The sequence below is a fragment of the Anabas testudineus genome, chromosome 17 (genome assembly GCF_900324465.2).
Source record: "Anabas testudineus chromosome 17, fAnaTes1.2, whole genome shotgun sequence".
NCBI lineage: Eukaryota > Metazoa > Chordata > Actinopteri > Anabantiformes > Anabantidae > Anabas > Anabas testudineus.
In genome coordinates this window covers 7,463,576-7,485,405 of record NC_046626.1, presented here as the reverse complement: position 1 = coordinate 7,485,405, position 21,830 = coordinate 7,463,576, and the positions used below count along the sequence as shown (strand labels likewise).

General features: G+C 40.2%; 2 protein-coding genes across 8 annotated transcripts; both read left to right on the top strand.

Annotated features, from left to right (window-relative positions):
• The first annotated feature begins 2,132 nt into the window (after nucleotides 1-2,132).
• On the top strand, nucleotides 2,133-7,654 carry kcnmb2 (potassium large conductance calcium-activated channel, subfamily M, beta member 2). Of its 7 annotated transcripts, none has more exons than XM_026373699.2 (5): nucleotides 2,133-2,354; nucleotides 5,605-5,695; nucleotides 5,824-5,994; nucleotides 6,245-6,440; nucleotides 6,731-7,654. In XM_026373699.2, the coding sequence occupies exons 2-5, from the start codon at nucleotides 5,637-5,639 to the stop codon at nucleotides 7,013-7,015; spliced, it is 711 nt and encodes a 236-aa protein (XP_026229484.1). In that variant the 5' UTR covers nucleotides 2,133-2,354; nucleotides 5,605-5,636; the 3' UTR covers nucleotides 7,016-7,654. The 7 variants fall into 7 exon arrangements, with proteins under 7 accessions (XP_026229484.1, XP_026229477.1, XP_026229480.1 ...); XM_026373692.1 differs by lacking the exon at nucleotides 2,133-2,354 and adding an exon at nucleotides 2,825-3,159; XM_026373695.1 differs by lacking the exon at nucleotides 2,133-2,354 and adding an exon at nucleotides 2,825-3,159 and having other exon boundaries at nucleotides 5,085-5,695.
• Nucleotides 7,655-8,902: 1,248 nt separating this feature from the next.
• On the top strand, nucleotides 8,903-21,549 carry LOC113171774 (phosphatidylinositol 4,5-bisphosphate 3-kinase catalytic subunit alpha isoform). The gene is made up of 21 exons (XM_026374452.2): nucleotides 8,903-9,261; nucleotides 10,126-10,538; nucleotides 10,779-10,988; nucleotides 11,132-11,382; nucleotides 11,719-11,964; nucleotides 12,153-12,238; nucleotides 12,343-12,448; nucleotides 12,861-13,013; nucleotides 13,585-13,719; nucleotides 13,869-13,993; nucleotides 14,141-14,222; nucleotides 14,429-14,593; nucleotides 14,725-14,828; nucleotides 15,055-15,226; nucleotides 16,681-16,787; nucleotides 17,036-17,157; nucleotides 17,538-17,616; nucleotides 17,822-17,992; nucleotides 18,165-18,282; nucleotides 18,375-18,526; nucleotides 18,646-21,549. Exons 2-21 carry the CDS (start codon nucleotides 10,187-10,189, stop codon nucleotides 18,914-18,916), a joined length of 3,207 nt encoding a protein of 1,068 aa, XP_026230237.1. The 5' UTR covers nucleotides 8,903-9,261; nucleotides 10,126-10,186; the 3' UTR covers nucleotides 18,917-21,549.
• The last annotated feature ends 281 nt before the right edge of the window (nucleotides 21,550-21,830 follow it).

The following is a 21,830-nucleotide window of genomic DNA, read 5'->3' as shown; positions in this document are numbered from 1 at the left end:
AAGTATGTGAAATATGTGCTTCATCACGCACACTGTGTGAGGGTGTTTTGGCTGTCAGTCAAGAAATGTGAAGCAAATTCCTTATCTCCAGTGCCAGGCTTTACACAATATATGATTCACTCTAGGGCCAAATTTTGTGAATTGGCTCACCTCTCGTCTTTGACTGTAAATCCAAAGCACATGGACATACAATACATAAACAGATATAAAATTGATGTGTGTCTGAATAAATCTGTGAAAATCTCTAAATGTTATGTTCTGTTGGTGTCGACCTAGAACAGCACTTCTTCCTAAAAAGTGATTATCACTGTTTCCCTCAACGAGACTACAGTAAGTGCAGTGGTATATGGTATCTGTGTGGGTGCAGAGAACTAATCTGCAGGACAATAACACAAGGTTGCTAGGGATAAGAGCACAGCAGCAACACTGATAAATATGTGCTGGGCTTGTTGGCATTGTGTAATTGCTTGGATACAGCCACACAGGTGGCACCGAGCTTTATCGACTGCCTTAGCAACAGCAGCATTATCTCTTGATTTGTCTATGTTTGTGCATAAATAAGAAAGTCAAGAGATAAGTTGTTTTGTCTGAGGTAAGGACAAGTAGTCTTGTCAACGTACCAGAAGCTCTTTTCATTTACTTGCAAAAACCTCAAAATAAGTATTCTTTGCTTGTGATCCCCTAATGCACGTGTAATTGCACAGAAAAGAAAAGTTGACTTGATTTGAAAGGTAAACACAAAGATGTGCAGGCTGGAAAGTCCCAGCTATCAGATGGGGGTCCACTGTCTTATTTCTTTCAGCAGAGGGATTCATAACAGTACAAGTGGACCTCTACTCAATCACCACACAAATATAAATATTAATAACACTTCCTGTATCCAAGATGCAGGACAGATAGTAGCACATCTTGACTTAATACACATCTAATATAAAAGTCACGTCACGCGTGTCCCTAAGATGACGCATTATGTGTGCAGGACATTGAGAAACAGAAAAAGGAGCAAAGGGAGCAGCAGAAAGGATTGCAGCTCAGCTTCACTGCCTGCTCAGCAGGAGCTATTTTTAGATTCCAAGAAACAAAGAACCAGAATCGCCTTTCATCACCCCTGTAACTATGTTATTTCACCTCCAAATGTGGTACTCAAAGACAGTCTCTACGTCTTTGTAGCTATGTTTAGGCCTAACCTCAAATAAATAAGGATGCCTTGCCATCTGGCCTTGAGCCTTTTTTTTCATTGTGCTATATTTGTTCGTGTTTTCCTACTGTCTTATGTATGTAAAAGGGATGTTATTTTTTCAAGGATAAATCCAAGGCCAGGGTATAATTAAAGGGGAGAGCATTTAAGCAAAGGAGGATGGAGCTCTGGAGTTATTTAGGGAGTTTGTCTTGTACTCTGGTCATCACTGAATGGAGCTCAGAGGAGAAAGTGAATATAAAGTGGTATGCAGTGCAGACTTCTAACAGCATTTGATATGATGGTGCTGCTATAAGTGACAGACTTTCATAATCACATGCACCAAGATGGGTGATTAAATACTGCGGCCAAGATGGTTCATCAACTCGAGTCTGCTGGGGAAAATCCCCCATCTGGTGTGACCAATACTGTCGTGGAAGTCGCTGCTTGCAGGACAGTTCAACTAAACTGACCCTACAGATTACACTATAGGAAAAATGCTCCTTGCCACATACTACAATACATTTGAAAAGATTTTTTAAATATTTGATTCCCCAGAGGTTCTGCAGAAAGCATGATCTTTTTTATGTAGAAATGAAATAAATAAAGGTGTGCTGCACACAACATATACAATGCCCCTAAGTTTGGAACATTTCCGTGTTCAATGCACATTTTATAGAACCAGTTGTTTGTAGAATACTGTATCTAATAAAGAAAGATGTACATGGGTTTCTGTGTGATCTGTTACTGTCTTTCTTAATTTTCTGAGCTTGCAGAGACACCTTGTGGACATAAGTGTAGTCGCAACCATGTTTGAAGTCAGGACTGCCAAACGTATGCTCACGCATGCTGTGTCATGTAAAGACAGTGTTTGAAATGAGTGCTGTGGATGTGCAGCCGTGCCTGAAACAAACTTACTGACAGGCCCCGCAGCGGAGCCCTCAGAGCCAGTCGTTTTTAGGCATAGCGGAGATTCATTGTGCTGCAGCCACTCATTTTAAGCATGATGGCATTGTACAGGGAACTCATATTACTAATACAGGTATGGCAGGCATCCTGTTCACTTGGGGTAAGGGTTTAAATAAGAGGTAGGCAGCTGCTGTCCCTGGGAGCCCAGACCATGTTGGAGCCACAGCTGACAGTTGTAGCCCAAAGTCTGGATTATCAGCGACAAGAGGTAGGAGCTCACAGATTGGACATATTATCACTGCTATTTCAACTCAACACACACTACTCACACACACACACACACGTTGGGGCTAATTGCAATTTCAGTGTACAAAGAAAAAGATTATAACTGGCACTAGGGTCAAACACAAAGATCATGTGGTAAATGGTTGGTTTCAACACACAACATTGTGAGTTTCTACACACAGCATAGAGATGGGAATACATGAAAATAGTTTTAAACTTTTATAAGGTCTCATGTGTGGTTTCGATTTAGCTACAAGATAGATTTTGTCACCGAACTGCTGATACAAGACCGTTCAGAGCATTCTGGTTTTTTTTTTTTAACTAATCATGAATTGAATCCATGTTTTTTACTGTGTTTGAGAAGCAAGACAGTAACAAATGCAAAATACACATCATACAACTAAGAATGGAAGATTGGGTTTTGACATCAAATTATGTTTAACCATAAGACTAGCATGTACAATGTTGCTTGTTACTTGTGCTTTAGTACAACTTGCAACATTAACACTACTCAGTTGCCGGTGTGTGCACCTCAGGTAAGTGTTTCCTGCGTTGTTATGCTGGTGCTGTGCAGTGGAGCATGTGACTTTTTTTTAAGTCATCAAACACTGGGACACCTGACAGGGAAGCGATCATCACTGGAAGGATGAGACAAAAAACACACCCTAGGACATTCTTCATCGAAGAATGTGTTGATAGCATTCCTGCTTGGCATGCAAGGTGAGTGCAAACTACAAGTGATTCGATGGTTCGAAATGCAGGATCAAAGCTGAATCCTCAGACCTCAGGTTGGTATGTATAAGTTACACTGATTTTTTTTATTCCACCTTCATGATGTGCATTTGACATGAGTTTCATAAAATTTAAGAAAGTTACAAATGGAGTGTTTTTCCATTTACATTTTATGTGTGTGTGTATAATTTTATTTAGAGGGGGTTACGTTTTGTCTCTTAGCGGTCATTGTGTACCTCTATGAATTGGTTTTTTGGTCATTTTGCTTCTCATTCACTTTCTTTTTGCAGTAGTTTTGCTCCTCATGCATCTCATTTAGTCTAATTTTGCAGGTGAAACTGAACTCTCAGGTGCTGCCTTTGTAGCTACATTATTTAATTCACAATGAGGATGAGGAGAGTCTGTCCAATGGTCATATGACCCTTTGGTTCCTGGCCTTGTGCCCCAGTAGGCCCAAGGACTACCAAATGCTATTTTGGTTTATTACATCACAAGATGGGAGAGAGACAGCTAGAAGAAATATGAGCCAAAGATGCATCCATAAACAATATATCCTCCTCGAGCTCAGGATGCATAGTTCATTAAACCGAATAGGAAAATCTGAACAAAGCATTGCTGCTGGGTTAAGCAATTTCACACTAGTGCTGGGTGTTAGAGCATCTCCTCAGACACACAAAAACTGTCTCCCTCCACTGCTTCACGTGGTGACACTGCAGACACAGTAGCTCTCTTTAAATAGCAGTCATATAATGAAGGATGCAAATACATTCACACCTAAGTTTGGTTCTAGCAACTTCACTTAAATTAGAGTGGGGTTGCATTGAACTTTTTTTATGTTGCCTCTCATCTGATTTCTACCTCTGTCAATTTTGAGTGGGAAAATATCGTTGTAAAAGCAAAGTTGTGTTTTAAAGATTCACAGAAAATTTCTATTTTGTATTTTGAACATATTGTGCAAATGTGACATTTGGACAATGCCTACCTGAGTTTGTTTGGAAGGCCCTGCAAGGCCAGGCTCAAAGCATGAGAGAGACTGTCTTAATATATCATTAAAGCGGCGTCACCATTCCTAGAAGGTTATTAGGTGGGAAGTCACCTGCCACTGTATGTCCAGCCTCTAAGCAGGCTACCAACAAATGCACAGTTCTCACAACCCTTTTAAAACTTTTGCTTGACCATAAGGCAGACACATGGCGTGAGGTGGTCTTTTTGAAAGTGTGTGTGCCCATGTTTAGCTGAAATCAATGGAACTTAAGGCACCGGAGAGGCGATGATCACTGTGCTTTTACAGAGGCGTAAAGTTGGAAAATCAGAGCATAAAATTCATGTAAGTGTGACTCTTTGTTGTGGGTGTGCATGCCAAACAGCTTGGACTGTTTTGAAGAACGCATAAATGTAGATGATATTTAATGGTTTCCTTCAGATGTCTCGTGTCACACTGGGGTTGTCTCTCAGCAGCATTTCCCCAAAGCAGCTGGGAATGTAATACAATAAGGAAATTACTCATCTAAGAGGAACTCGTTGGCTTGTTTTCTAACTGTTCTGCTACCCGCACTATGCTGAGGTTGTTATCCCCCACAAAAATGAAAACAGCCTTGCTTGTTCTGTGCTAGTGCTGGAGGACTATATGATAGCTGCAGAATGTCCATCAATAAAAATTAAATCTATAATGTACTGATTTTTCTGCATCTGAAGAGGATTAAAGAAACAACATGAACTGATTGGTGACTCCCACTTTTTTTTGATTAGATTTTCTTATTTGCTTTACAATCATGATGCAGCCGTGAAAAATGTCCTGCCAATCTCAAGAGTGGGTTTGCATTGACCCTCACCTCAGCGCTAACCTTTGTTCAACCCCAAACTAATAATTCACAACGTCTCAGTTGCATGATAGTCGTTTGCATCTGAATCATGGCTAATGTTATTTGTCGGACCCAAAGCAGCATGTGAAGCATTGAACACTGTTTTCTGCAAAGAGCAGGAGGAGGCACATGCAAGGTGTTTTTGTTGTGCCATGTGAGGACCCAATGACTTTGTGTTGACAGCAGAAGCGTATAGGACACAGCAGGTAGGTTTTTCATAGAGCACCTCATCAGCATTAACACCTTTCATCTGTGGCTATCTGTCATCTTGTTTACTTTTTGTAGTGTTCCTTTGTGTTCAAAATTAGATGTTTGCCTGCTAGAGCCAACTATATCACGCGTACTTCATGTCCCAACACTGTGTAATATGTTCATAACTCCAGCTCGAAGGGTTACTACGAGAATCACTCACTTTATATTTTGTTTGTACAAAACTGGATATATTTACAAAAAAACCTGAATTTACATCAAATCGGGCAAACATGCACCAAAGGTGGAGTATAATTAGTGATTACAACTTTGCTTTGTGACTGGTGAAAGTGTATTTCAGTGTGACAAAACTAACCGGTTTGATACAGCTAAGTTTAAAATGGGCTGTAATTCACAGGTCTTTTCAGCAATCTTTCCATTCTGCTTCAGTGAACAAAAGAGGAGGTGGATCATCAAGAAAGATGTTCTTCGTGACAGGAGCCAAAAATACTGCAGAACTGGGGCGAGGAAATGAAAGGAGGTAACAGATTTATACCATTTCGGGCTTTAAAGGCTAATAAGGGCTTTACGTCCTCTTTTATTTTCATGTCACCATATTGGTACATATTTGTATATGTACTTTTAAATAACGGCTCCTCTTTTCAACAGGTCAATCTACCAGAAATTTCGTGAGGTAGATTTATTAGACAAGAAGAATACAGTAACAGCTCTAAAGCCTGGAGAAGATCGAGCCATTCTTCTTGGTCTTGGAATGATCCTCTGCTCTGTCATGATGTACTTTGTCCTGGGGATCACCATACTACGCTCCTATGCAGACAGGTACAGGCTGGTTTTACACCCTATAGAGGACTTGTCTTTAATATATTCTTGTCCAAAACATATTTTATCCATCAGATGATCCTGTTGACAAACTGCTTCAGGGTTCTTTCAACCTGAAAATTGCCACAATTTATGAAGCCACATTTTTAAAAAACAAATTATACCCCAAGCCGAGTTGATTTTATACCATCAGACCCCTAAAGTGCTTTTTTTTTAATTAAATTGGATCTTCATTTAAATGTCAAAACAGTGTGTGGACAGAGGAGGGTGTGTGTGTTATACTCAACTCCACGGTCACAGCAGACATGAACTGTTCCTACAACTGTGGGTCAGACTGCTGGAGAGTCTCCAAATACCCCTGTCTACAGGTCTACGTGAGCGTCAATAACACAGGCCGTGTCAGCCGTTTATCTCACAATGAAGACACCCAGGACACCAGCTCTGAAGTGAGTACTGTGCCAGAGGGAAAATACAGGGAATTACTGAAGCGTTTCAAATGTTGACAGCGGCTGTCAGATTTTGGCCTGGTTAGAGATGTATTCTGCTCCCAGTTCAGAAAATGTTAGCTGATAGGATTTGGAATGTTTCCTGGTCAAGCTGAAAGATGATACATGAAGGGCGAAGCATTCAGTAATGTGAAATACAATAAACTTACGGGTCCCATCACCAAAACAAAATAAAAGACCAAATGATTGCCCTCTAGATGTATCCAGTGACTTTGATGCTGTCTTTGCAGTGTTTCTATGTGCCCAGGTGCCAGAAGGACAGTATGGCCATGCATGGCGTGATTAGAAACATCTCCGAGCGTCTGAAGATGAACCAGCGAGTCCCGTGTTACTACGACCCCAGTGAGCAGCAGGAGACCGTCCTCCTGACCCGGTTGTACGACCGCAGTGTCGTCTTCCACGCACTGCTCTGGCCCTCCTGCATGTTCACAGGAGGGACCCTTATCATCGTGATGGTGAAGCTCACCCAGTATCTCTCCAGACTGTGTGAAGAGATAGGGAAGATCAAGAGGTGAAACATGCGCAGCAGCTGTGAATGTCAAGCACCTGATAGTTTGGTGATGGACATGTAACATGAAAGAGATTGTTCTAGCTGGACGGCCTTGTTGTGACCTGTTGCAAACTTTCCTCTTCGGCGGAGACATGTGAAACAGCTGACTTTCACTCTGGATTAAGGATGTTTATAAAAGTGAACTGAATGTTCCAAAGTGGAAACTGTAGGACATGTAACTGATCATTATACAGCAAAACTATGAACGGATTTGGTCGAATGTTTGCGTTGAAAATTGTTCTGAGGTTACTTGATTACAAACAAGTTTATTAGGCTTGCATGACTGGACAGACGAGCGCTGCTGTTTTTCCAAAAAATGTTTTGTGCGTTTGTGGTTGTTAATGTTGAGCAACGATTGAATGAATTTTCTGAAATGTTCTGTTTTCTTAAACTTTCCATTTTTTTTTAAATCACATGTTTTCTGAAACCATTATACAGGATGTTTTCATTTTATACCCACTATCACAGTGGCAAATTACTGTGTAGTAGGACTTATTATAAAATATAGTGCTTTATAATAAACACACAGCCTAACATGTTACTATGCACATTCTTTGAAATTAATCTCATTAAGATTTTACGCTTACATTCACAACACTTATGTCAAAAGACACCTTTTTTAAATAAAAATTGTTATTTAATGCTCCCAATGATTTCCATGATTTTGCAGCAGCACCATCACACACTGTGGCTCTGTATCTGTAATAAATGATCATCTCTCCAGGTGATTTATCAACTATAAAGCACACAAAGCTTATGTACCTCTGCAAGGCTGTGCAACCATCTGCAATGAGTTACAGACAAAAAAGTTGCAGCTGCATCTACATCTTCATCTACATTTACAAGGTTGGCAAGGCAGAGCTGCCTTTGACTGAATTCACGAAATGTTGTGTGGTTTTATAGATACATAATCCTGTACGTGGACAAATCACAATGTCCTTTTTTGGACGTAATACAACACAATATTTAGTGGAATTAATAAAACATATTATTAGTTATTACTTTGAAATATTTTGATTTTAGTAGTCAGTTTATTAGAACTAAACTTATCCAACAGGTTCATGTGTTTAGATTTGATTACAGATAGTTAGTGTATATTATACTATACTGTAGTTTACAAAATAACCATTCATAATTTTAGTCTTGATGTATGACGTGAAACAAACACAACTATTAGTAAGTGACGTGATAATAATCCTCATCATTTGCACAGATGTCTAGCAGGGGCAGTCTTAAAATCCTAATCCAGATCCTGACCAATATCCTATGATTAGGAAAGTCTGGATTATTTTCTTTTATCCCTAGAATCCAGCATGTTTACTTCTCCTTACATAGACCTGTCCATGGTCTGTCTTGGCTGCAGTTCCTCTGTCCTGTGCTGATGCTGCCTGCTCTCATCTACTTTCCAGGTATATGTTGTAGTTCAGGTTGACAGGTCCTATCATCTCATCTGAAAAACTCCTTCTTCAGTAGGATTTTAATATGAGGGAGTTTAATACCAATCATATACATGTACTCCCCAGACTAGAACCATTTGAAACAAGTCAAAACAATTGAATTCTCTAGAGATTTGAAAGGTTGTGGCCGAATCATTAGCAAACTATATCGTCTTTGGACAATAAAGGGGCTTTGGGCTCTGCGTGTGACTGCTTTTGAAAACCAGAAAAACAATCTTGGTACTGTGTTTTTTTTTTTTTTTTTTTAATATGTGCTCTTTGGTGACATTTATAAGAATACTTTCATCCCCGTACATCGAAGAATACAGTGAACAAGCGGCTCTCCACGGATTCCCCAGTCATCCCACGACAAACCAGTGTCTCCACAGCTGAGCCGTGTGTGGGAGGGCGCTCCACGATGAGCAGCCTGCTACCAGCCTTCGAGCAGGCTAACTGTGCGGAGCTAACGCACTATCAAACTGCGCCGTTTGTTTTCGGGACAGCACCATGAAGAACATCATGAAGTGTTACAGACTTACTCTACTACAACATTTTGACAACATCACCCGGAGCTAGGGGCATCTCTGTGTCACAAAAGTGGACCCGTCCCGACGCTTCACTACCATTGTTTGGATGGACCAACAATACAGCTAACACCGCTGGTTGAGACTTCCACAGCGGGCACGGATGGGATTTACTCAGCTAGCCGCTGCTAATCATTATGCTGACTGACTAGCTTCGCGGCTAACCGGTTGGCGTTAGCTATCTGTCAGAGGTAGCATTATTTTGTTTTTCATATCTTGTTCTGTGTTCGCTTTTACTTGTATAGACTGTCGGGTCTCAGCCCCATTGTTGCAGTAACATCAAACTTACATTAGCTCACACATGAGTTTTCATACTACAAATGACATTGATCTGTTTGGCTGAACTTGGCTAGCATGGTTAGTTAGCAAGTTAGCTTAGAAACAACACCTAACGCTAACGCTAACCCACAATCAACAACACAATCGAAACTAGTCGTGGTGTCTGTGAAGTGAAAGCTGAAAGCGAAACATTAGCACTGTTAGCCACACTATAGGAATAATGCTTGTTAGCTAACAAGTTTGTTTACATTATATTTTTAAGTCCTCTCATTCGCTATCCAATTTTCCTGCTCAGTGTTTCTATCAGTTAGCATTTAGCTAGTATAACTAACGTTAACTTATTAGCCAAAATTATTTGGTTTTTTAATGACAAGTCATGAAATATGTTAGCTTAACGGGGGTGCTAACATTAAAATGACTTAATAAACGCAGTGTCACCTCTATTCAGTTGACGGTGCTTCGAGATGTGACAATGTGTGTTGATGTTGCTGTCAAACTAAACTTAAGTATCGTAATCGTTATGCAGTGGCTATGACAATGTGATGAACTGAAAAAACACTGAATATAATATAAAGATGTCTTATAGGCATTCACCTGTTATGTGATTACATATTTTTCATCAATGTGGCCAAACACACCACATGTTGGGATCCCCTCAGTGTGGATGTACACCTCTACCATCAGTGAGGAAATATTCACCACAACAGAGTTTTCTATTTATTGTTCACACGTCTGTGGTTCTTATATAATTATTTCCATGTTTCCTTTTCTTACAGTTGGTTGATGCACATCTGATAATTACGAGGCTCTGAAAAGAGTGGATTTGCTGGCACAGCCATGCCTCCCAGGCCCTCATCAGGGGAACTATGGGGGATGCACTTGATGCCCCCCAGCATCCTAGTGGACTGTCTTCTGCCAAATGGCATGATTCTGACATTAGAGTGCCTCCGGGAGGCTACATTGATCACAGTCAAACACGAGCTTTTCAAAGAGGCAAGGAAGTACCCTCTCTACCATCTGCTGCAGGAGGAGAGTTCCTACATCTTTGTCAGTGTCACCCAGGAGGCAGAGAGGGAGGAGTTTTATGATGAGACCAAGAGGTTGTGTGATCTTAGGCTTTTCCAGCCCTTCCTAAAAGTTATTGAACCAGTAGGCAACAGAGAAGAGAAAATCCTCAATAGAGAGATAGGTATGGTTCTCAGCTTATTATACAAAACAACCTACTGTACAATGCAGTAACAGCCGTTGGCCTCGGCAATGTCATTGCCGCAGTGAGGAGGATTAACATAATACTATTGGCTTTAACTGGTCACTATAAATATTATATTATGAGCTGCGCTGCATTATTATTCCAGGCCATGAAAAATGCATCATAACCCATTTTGCGGTTAAAGGACTCTTTTCTAAATCACTTCTTTCTTTCTTATAGGTTTTGCTATTGGGATGCCTATATGTGAGTTTGAACTGGTAAAGGACACAGAAGTGCAGGATTTCCGAAGGAACATTTTAAATGTTTGCAAAGAGGCAGTGGACCTCAGAGACAGTAATGGACCCCACAGTAGAGCTTTGTATGTCTATCCACCTAATGTAGAATCATCAGCAGAACTTCCCAGGCACATCTATAACAAGTTAGATAAAGGTAAGAATATTTACTCCATGTTGTGGGGAGCAAATATTCGCGGTAAAATAAAGTAATATAAAAATAAAAATATTTTGTCAACTTTCAAAAGTTTTTTACTTATTTATATATTTGTAAATTCTTCTTTTATTTTTTTCCCTTAGGTCAAATCATTGTGGTTATTTGGGTTATTGTGTCACCCAGCAATGACAAACAGAAGTACACCTTGAAGATCAACCATGACTATGTGCCCGAGCAGGTGATTGCAGAAGCCATCCGAAAGAAGACCCGCAGCATGCTGCTCTCTCAGGAGCAGTTAAAGATGTGCGTACAGGAGTATCAGGGAAAGTACATCCTCAAAGTCTGTGGCTGTGATGAGTACTTACTGGAGAAATACCCTCTAAGTCAGTACAAGGTAATCTAATTTAATCTGTGAATAGCTGCATCTAATACTATTGTACTCAGTGGGGGAAGAGATCCCTTTCGCATGAAATTATTACCCAGTCTAAATGGGATTAACATTCATGACATGAAATTTATGAGAAAATATGCTACCTGACAAATGTGCTGATTCAAGAATAGAACGTAAACGGTATGTAACATTAGAAAGAAACAAAGTGCTGAATGTTTCAGATATTCCTCAGATACTGTGCAATATGTTACATGTTGTTAAACCTAGAAATTACATGAATTACTTCAAAACGTCACATTTGCCACTATTTTGAAATGACACTTTGTCTGTCCTCAACAGTACGTGCGCAGCTGCATCATGTTGGGACGGATGCCCAATTTGATGCTAATGTCAAAGGACAGCCTGTATTCCCAGCTACCCATTGACAACTTTACCATGCCTTCATATGCAAGGCGAATATCCACAGCAACGCCCTACATGAATGGGGAAACAGCCACCAAATCTCTATGGACTATCAATGGAACGTTGAGAATAAGGATACTGTGTGCCACTTACGTCAATGTCAACATCAGAGACATTGACAAGGTACAAATGCTTCATCTGTTACTGTATCTACCATTTATCTTGACAGCTATAAATATTCTCTGTTCTGGTTTGACTAAAATAAATTCTGACTATAATCTTACATCTTCAGTATGTTAAAGGTTATTTGAAGACACTGTTTTGTTTCAATGGATTAGCATATAAATCTCTTGTTCTTGTGGTTCTTCTAGATCTATGTCAGAACTGGGATATACCACGGTGGAGAGCAGTTGTGTGACAATGTTAACACCCAACGTGTGCCCTGTTCCAACCCCAGGTAGTGAACAATGAAGAACAATGATTCATTCTCTAGGACTTCACTAAGCATTGCAACAGTAGTGGTATTAATTACATTAATTGTTGTTTACTTGTTTATTCCAGGTGGAATGAGTGGCTCAACTATGACATGTACATTCCAGATATTCCACGTGCTGCCCGACTCTGTCTTTCTATCTGCTCTGTGAAAGGGAGGAAGGGAGCTAAAGAGGTTAGCTGTGAAATACCAAGATGTTACATTAAAATTGTATAATGTAAGAATGAAATCCTTAAGCAACCCAAATAATCATTAGGGTTTGCCTATTACAGTGCAGCCAATCCAAGTCCCAGTTAGCTAAGAAAAATATTTACCAGTCTTTGGTCCACAGCTACATGAGACACCGTAAATTTTGTTACCCTGTCACAGAGTTGCAGGCATACAGTTAGTCGATAAGAGCCAGCCAAATGTTAAGATGCAATATGGTCATTGCAGTTTGTTTGTTCAGTGAGTCACAGCAGTTGGTTAATGTAGGCAGAGGGAAAAATCAACTTCCTTCTGCACTGCACCTGTGTGTTTCCTAGCCCTGAGGCATTCCTCTTTAATTATTTTCATATGCGTCATCTTACTGGTATTTTTTCTGTAGGAGCACTGTCCCCTCGCCTGGGGCAACATCAACCTGTTTGACTACACCCACACACTAGTGGCAGGAAAGATGGCCCTCAACCTGTGGCCTGTCCCACATGGCCTGGAAGACCTGCTCAACCCTATCGGCGTCACAGGCTCCAACCCCAACAAGGTGAGAGCAGGAAACGCAAACATTCTGTAGATAATTCCTGCCGTCTGTGCTTACATTAGTGTAGCATATTTTTCTTTTACAAATTGTTTTGAGTGATGGACACATTTATAATGCTTTAAAAGGCATTGCTTTCTTCCCGTTTTATCACCAAAATGTTGTTTGGTAGTCAGCTAGAAAATGCACAAGTGTACATGCAAAAAATATTACAATAGAATTTAAAATACTCAAGTTTCTTGGACCAAGATAGATCACCATGAAACATTGAAAAGGTTTAATAACATGACACAAAACATAGTATTTTCCTAGCATTTTAGGCCATTCAAACACATATTATTTTTGTGTCTGATACCTCAAAGCCTCATGGTTTAGTAGTTAATCGAGCCAGTGACACCCTGAAGATTTTCGGAGCCTAATTTAAGCCACCTTGATTTAAGCAACTAAGCTTCTTATGTTACTTTAAATATTTATTAACAAAGTCATGTGTTTTTGTTTTTGTTTTTTCCTTTTGTATGATAAACGCCTTGAATAACCTTGGAATAACCTTCCCTTCCACCACTTCCTGAACATGCAGGAAACCCCTTGTCTGGAGCTGGAGTTTGACCATTTCAGTTGCCCTGTCAAATTCCCTGATATGGCCACCATTGAGGACCAAGCAAACTGGAATATATCCAGAGAGCTTGGCTTTAATTATTGCCACACCGGTTTGGTAAGATAAGAGTATATGCTTTTTTATTTTTTACACTTCAGATATATGTTGAGATGAGCACTGATGTTCGCTCACACCACAGGCACATTTTAGTCCCTGTAAATGCCGTACAGCCAGTTTATCTTATTAAAATGTGTTATGTGATATAGAGTAACAGACTGGCACGTGACAACCCTCTGACTGACAGCGACAATGAGCAGCTACGACAGGTGTGTAACAGAGACCCACTGTCTGAAATCACTGAGCAGGAGAAAGACTTTCTGTGGAGACACAGGTAATGTGTATACCATCATAGGGAGTTTATGAGGGCGTGTGAGGGGTCAATACTACACTTTACACAAAAGTCATTGTACTGTCATATGGGGATAGATGTACTCTTAAAGATATAAAGCTAACATTTAAAATTTCCCAACTGTTTTAGACAAGACTGTGTCAATATGCCAGAGATCCTTCCCAAGATCCTCCTGGCTGTGAAATGGAACTCGAGAGATGAGATTGCGCAGGTAAGCTCAGGTTTCTACTGCTGACACACCTTTATTTTGAAGGACATCACATGGGGAAATAGCTATGTGCAGTATGTAATTGTTATGCCAATGAAACTTGAATGATTTGTACAGAGCAAGCCAACACTGTCACCTGCATGGTGGAGTTGTTTTACACTGTAAATGTGTATATGTATAGTCAGCACACATGTGTTTTTGAATTTCAGATGTACTGCCTTCTAAAGGACTGGCCTGCTATCAAGCCAGAACAAGCCATGGAGTTGCTGGATTGCAACTTCCCTGATCCTATGATCAGAGAGTTTGCAGTAAAGTGCCTTGAGAAATACCTAACCGATGACAAACTATCACAGTACCTCATTCAACTGGTTCAGGTGTGTTGCATCCTCATCTGGCTATAAATACTAGTAAAGCAAATAGTGTGAACTTTTTTCATGATGGAAGGTTACTTTGGTTCATGTTTCAGCTAGATGTTTTTATGGTATTTTTTTGTGTCTGTGCCCAGGTTCTAAAGTATGAGCAGTACCTTGATAACCCACTTGCACGCTTCCTGCTGAAAAAGGCATTAACTAATCAGAGGATAGGACATTTCTTCTTCTGGCATTTAAAGTAAGTTAACTGTAAACGGTATTCTTTCAGGAAAATAGAGCTTTTGTTTATGTGAAATGGAAAGTAGTGTCTGAATGTCACATAACTGTCCCAAATCCTGTTGTATTCAAGAACGTTCTGGAAAAACAGTTTAGGGATTGTGTGTATATATCTAATCAAGCCTGCACATATTTTCCAATAGAACGCCCAAAAGCTCGTCTTCTTTCTCTTGCCCGCTTGTGTTCAGGTCGGAGATGCACAACAAGACAGTGAGCCAGCGGTTTGGCCTGCTGCTGGAGTCATACTGTCGGGCCTGTGGCATGTATCTGAAGCACCTGAGCAGACAGGTGGAGGCCATGGAGAAACTCATCAATCTCACTGACCTTCTCAAACAGGAGAAGAAGGATGAGGCACAGAAGGTAATCTGACATCTGGCAACTATTAAATGTGATCCACTGAATCGTTGAGCTTAATCTTGACAACATCTGGGCCAATCTGGGGACAGAGATGCCACACACACTTGAGTGATGCGAATACGCACAGTTGCTTGCAGCCAAATATATTTTAACCAGACAAGTTCGATAATCCCTAAGAAATGGAGCAGTCATTACAGTAACTGTCAATGCAGAAAATATGAAATAAAACTTGGTTCTTCAATAAAGACTAGTCCCAAATGAGAAAACTTAGTTGAAACCTAAGTGATTTACTGCTACCTGTGCCACGATGTTGTCATGGCACGTTCAGCTGATTCTTAATTTCCCACAGTAATATGTTCATTCATATCAGTTGATTTATATTTGACATACTGTTTATTTGTAATCAGTTGTACTTACATTAGCTGCACCTTTTTAATATTACACTGCTGTTAATGAGGGTCAACACTCACATATTTCACATTAAAAGCTATCTGGAGAACTGAAAAAGATTTTGCCGCCAGAACCGCTAAAAGTCTTTTCATGAAGACAGGAGGTGCTAAATATATAGTTAACAAAATGCACTAAAAGCACATTAATGCAGACAAAAAACAGGGATGCCCCTCACTAAAATTCTGAACAAGGGAATTTAGAAAAACGGCATGTAAAAAGCCAAGTTTGCTACTCTGGACCCCAGGCAGTATTTTGTAGATGTGACTTGACACTCTTATTTGTAATAATCCAAAAACGAATGACGAACGTAAATTTAATGTCTTACTCCACAACACATTTTTTAGATGCTGCTAATTTTTTTACTAATCTGCGTCCATAATAAAATGACCAGGTTAGCAAAGCTGCTGGTTACAAAGTGGTTTGCACGCAAACATGCCCACGTTCAACCACTGAGCCCTTACTTACCTGAGGTTGGCAGTAGATTTGTGTTCTTCAGTGCAGACTACAACACCACATTTCATATGCTCCTTTCCTGTTGTAGCTTTAGCTATTCTGCTAGTGCTGCAAGAGAGTATGGTATGAAGCTATTCCCGCTTGCTCTTGCGCCGTAAGTGGAGCTTCAAAGAAGAGGCTCACAGAGGGGTGTGTTGCTATGTCCACAAGCCCCAGTGCAATGTATAACTAGAGCCAAGGCACATAAGTAAACCGCTGGGTGGGCTGTACTGACACTTCAATGATCAGTACACAGGGCAAGTAAAAACTAGTAAAAAGTGACATTTGCAGCCCAGTGGCCTTTTAATGCCAAGTGGTGTGGGCCTCCAGTATGCCCACCAGATGGTGTATGTCATTACCCAAAAGTGTCGCTTCTCTGTGAGAGGTTAATCATTTTGCTGAAAAAACAAACAAACAAAACATCAGTAAGCTTTCTGTACTTACTGCATATTTACCAGACTGACCTACTCCTCCAGGGTTATTAATAATTCATACATTTATTTATCTCTTCTAAGGTTCAAATGAAGTTTCTGGTGGAGCAGATGAGAAGGCCTGACTATATGGATGCACTGCAAAGCTTCACGTCCCCACTGAATCCAGCACACCAGCTGGGAAACCTTCGGTACATCAGCTCTCTCTTATCTTAACTCTCTCCTCTCAAATGGTTGGCATTAATTCAGGTCCTCTGTAAATGTTGCTTTTGACTTCATCTTTTCAGGAATTACATGTTATTATATTTAATGAAATAGTTTTGTGTGTGGATAAAGTACCTTTGGGGACATAATGTACTCACTGCTCCTGGAACACAGTGTTATTTTACGGTAAACTCGGTCCCAAATGACTGACACAGCATTACTGTGTCTCTTTCAGCCTGGAGGAATGCAGGATGATGTCATCAGCCAAGAGACCTTTATGGCTTAACTGGGAAAATCCAGATATGATGTCAGAGCTGCTTTTTCAGAACAACGAAATCATCTTCAAAAATGGAGATGGTAAATTCTACCTCTGTATTTCCCCCCCCCTTGCCCCCTCTCCTTCTCTACTTCTGTGTCTCTTTTTGTCTGTTTCTGCCTCACAAACAGACAGACTTCAAAATGCTCTTGCTGAGCATGCAGCATAATTCAGCTTAAGCCTGTAGGGCATTTCACGGTACACAAACACAACCTCATCCATGCTCTTTACATGAAGTTCAGAAAGAACAAGTCACATTATATGAATCACACTTTAGTGGAGCTGCCTGCACATTTTACTGCACCATCTGTGACCAAACTGACTTTGACAGCTCTGCTCCACAATGTTGATCAAAGCTCAGCTAAGCAGCTACTGTTCACCTCACTGTCATCCACCTTCTTGTTTCTCTCTGCCCCTGCAGATCTGAGGCAGGATATGCTGACACTGCAAATCATTAGAATAATGGAGAACATCTGGCAGAATCAAGGCCTTGATCTCAGGTAGGCTCCTTACTTGACTATGACAGCAAGGATGCAGGTACATATTAACAAAAGCTGGACCATTCATGCTGTGTGTCTACTCCATGCCTGAATTCCGATTAATGGCAACCTCTACCAGCGACCTCAGTTAATTTAATATAAAGTTTTTCACTGGTGCACTTATTTTTTCTGCTTCTCTTTATGTTTTTCATCCTTCCTCTCAAAGGATGCTCCCATACGGTTGTCTGTCAATCGGAGACTGTGTGGGTTTGATTGAGGTGGTGAGGAACTCTCACACCATCATGCAGATCCAGTGTAAAGGAGGCCTGAAGGGGGCGCTGCAGTTTAACAGCCACACACTGCATCAGTGGCTCAAGGATAAGAACAAGGGAGAGATGTGAGTAACAAACACTGCGATTTACACAGATTTTCTCATCTCGTATAAAAGGTGGTGTTAGTGTTGATATAAAGACAAATGAGGAGTCACATTTACACAGCCTTTTCTACAGCGTCTGTAGTAATAGTCACACTGTTTATGGATTCTTTTTTCCATTTATTTGATTTGTCAGGTATGACCAGGCTATAGATCTGTTCACACGGTCATGCGCAGGCTACTGTGTGGCCACTTTTATTCTGGGCATAGGAGACAGACACAATAGCAACATTATGGTCAAAGATGATGGACAGGTAAAGATTACATTTTGACATTCTTTTTATGTTATAAATGCTAACTCTCTTTTTTTTTTTAATGATAATTATTTATTCATTTATTTCCACAGCTGTTCCACATAGACTTTGGCCATTTCCTCGACCACAAAAAGAAGAAGTTTGGGTACAAGAGGGAGCGCGTGCCCTTTGTGCTTACGCAGGACTTCTTGATTGTGATTAGCAAAGGAACTCAGGAGTGCACCAAAACGAGGGAGTTTGAAAGGTAAAACCAGCATTCAGCATGTGTTTGTTCAACTGGAACGAAGTAAAAGTGTTCAGTGACTGACTGACTGAGTCTCTTACGTGCCTTCACAGTCCTTATGTTCTTCTTACTCCCCTCAGGTTTCAGGAGATGTGTTACAAGGCGTACCTAGCCATCAGGCAGCACGCCAACCTTTTCATCAACCTCTTCTCCATGATGCTGGGCTCAGGGATGCCAGAGCTGCAGTCCTTCGACGACATTGCTTACATCAGAAAGACCCTGGCCCTGGACAAGTCGGAGCAGGAGGCCCTCGACTACTTCATGAAGCAGATGAACGACGCTCATCACGGCGGGTGGACTACCAAGATGGACTGGATCTTCCACACAATCCGCCAGCACGCTATGAACTGAGATGGAAACTAAGGAAAGAGATGAGTCAAGGACTGCGGCAACAACAGCAAACTACGAACCAAAAGAATAGTGAAAAGCGAACGAGGTATTTTCTCAAACACACTAAAGCCTGGTCAACATATATGCCAACAGGTGACTCTGAAAAATTGCCTGGCATCATACCACAAAATAAGGGTGCTCAGAAATACTCCTGTTTCTACAGGCGTCTGAATTTAATCTCCCTGCACTATGAACTTGAGAAGGCAGAGTTGACATCCTATTTCATGTGACTTCTTCACAAGAACTAAACCTAAATTGTAGGACTAAAATGTAATGGACCTCGACTACATTAGCCTTTTCATCATGTGCACAAACTTAAGGACAAATGTTGTATTATTTTTTTAAATCCTTTCAGTACACCTGCAACCATTAGCATTACACAAGGAGCATTACAAAGTGGTATACAGAGCACAGCTGGCTTTTTTGAAAGATAAACTGACTGTAACTACATTATTCCCACTACCTATTTTGAACTGATGAAGACGGGGGAGATATGGGCACAGACAGCTCAGGCCATCTGAAATGCAGTGAAAGAAGCCTGGCAGGTGCCCACAAAATTCTGTCTCCCCATACAATCATAGAAGCAATCATCAAACACTACAGGACTGACAGATGATGCATTGTGGAAAACACAACTGAACTAATGATTTATTTGTAGCCTACAGGAGACATGTCCTCATTTTTGAAACCATGTCCTGCCACATAACTGACTTTTGTACAGCAGTATATCCATAGACGTATATGCATTCAGTGCACATATTCCTTTTTGATTCTCTTTTCTACTGAGCCAAAGTCCTACATATGTAACCCCACTACTCAGCAGTCTTATCATAAAAAAAAACAACAACAACAAAAAAACAAGTCACTATTATTCCAAATGTCATGTGTACTCATAGCACTGATCTGTGCAGTATTTGTTTTTGTTCTGTTTTGTCTATCAGTATTATTCTGTGTCCACTGTTCCACACAGTTGGAACACTACAGAAAACCTTTCTAAGCAGCTGCGTCCGGACGTGTAGCACGAGTTGGATTGTTATTTGTCTGATAAAGGCAAACGCAGAAAGTGATGGGTAGTGTTCCTTTTGTGTGCTGTGCTGTTACACTATGCAAGTTGTGATCTTATTATGTACTGTATATTGTTAAAAAAAAAAAAAAAAAAAAAAAGAGGAAGGAGATGTCAGAGTAAGGAAGAGAGAGGGATGCATCTTCCACCGACTTGGTCACACAGAGGAGTGTGTCAGTGAAGTTTTAACAGATAGTACATGGAAGAAAAAATGCGCAGTGCTGCACTAACAGTATTGTCTATTTCTTCCCAGCAGAAGGAACTTTGAGTAAAGTTTTTAGACCCTGCCTTTTGCCTCTCCTTACCAGGTTCATATGTGGAGGTTCAATCTAAGCTGTATGTAATAGTGTTTTTTTTTTTTTTTTTTTTTTGCTTCTGTCTCTTTGTTTTCAATCCTACATCCAACAGATCATTTAAAACAGACCCTCTCCTCACCTTTGCTGTATGGTCTCATATCACAACATCCAGATAACGAGAAGTAACCGATGTGAATTTAAAAAAAAGAAAAACAAAACAAAATACTTCCAAGTGTCTTCTTCCCTACGTTTTCCAATGATTGTCACCCTTAAGTGTCGGAGAATAGTCTTTGCAGGTTCGATCAAAGCGCAGACGCTCAAGGAAGGGGTCAATAGATGTTCTAGCTTTACCAAATGAGACACAACAATGTGGTTTCCTGGACACTCAAGTCTGTCTGAAAGTCCAGTTTTTGTTTATGTACATGCTCAGGAAACTGATCCTACCGAGATGCATGTGCTTCTGTACAGGCTACAGAGCTGTGGGCCGGACCCAAACTAAGAGAACTAGACCCCATGAACCTAATAGAAGCACCGTCTACAGTAAATGATGCTATTTCCCTTTGTACTTGTTATGGTTGCTGTTTCTCAAACTGCATTATGCATGAGGTCCTCAACTATCTACTTTATATATTTTTTTGTTTTGTTTGACCTGATGTTGTTTACTTGAATTTTATGTATAGAAATGACCTTGTTACGTGTTTGAGGTACAACAAAGTCACAATGAAGGTAACAGATACTGATACTGCTACTACATGTGCAAATGCTTTCCTTGAAAAATTGCAGAGGTAATATATTTTTGTATTTTTAAATGTAAGCAAACTCGTATATGTAACTGCTAACCAAAAAAAAAAAAAAAAAAATGGAGGAATCATGCATAATGTTCACCATCCTCACATGAACCCAGTGGACAGCTTCTAGCTGTTGAAGTGATGCGAATGACAAAGCAGAGGTGAATTGTTGAATGAAGGACAAGGACTTGATGCTGTTGTCAGATAACAATCTTTACGTCAAGTGGAGATTTCTTGCCCTAAGTAGATGTCTGTAAGCACAAAGGAGGAAGTAGCTACCCTGCATGTTTTTCAAAACCAGATTCATATGTTAATTATCTGTCCTTCTGTATATGTCATAAAACCCTCTTCAGATACTTGCTTTAGTCATCCTCTTATGACCATGTCTGATAAGAAACTGTATGCATTCATTTATTGTACTGTTGAATTAAAAAACATTTCTCCCTATCTACATTATAAGACATTGTTATTGGTCATACAAATGTGTCATTTACAAGGCACTTCTGAATTATTTTATAGAAGAAACTCACAAAAGGTATAGTCTCAACCTTTCCATACAAAAAAACAGCACATAGGACTCTTTACTACTGTTAAATGAACCATTATGTTAAATAATAAATATAAAATAGTCAGAAACCTTCCAACTAATGAGAAACTACTAATGTCTCTAGATTTTTGACAATATCCAGTATTTATAAAAATGTTTAAAAGGCAATCTGACCAAGGCC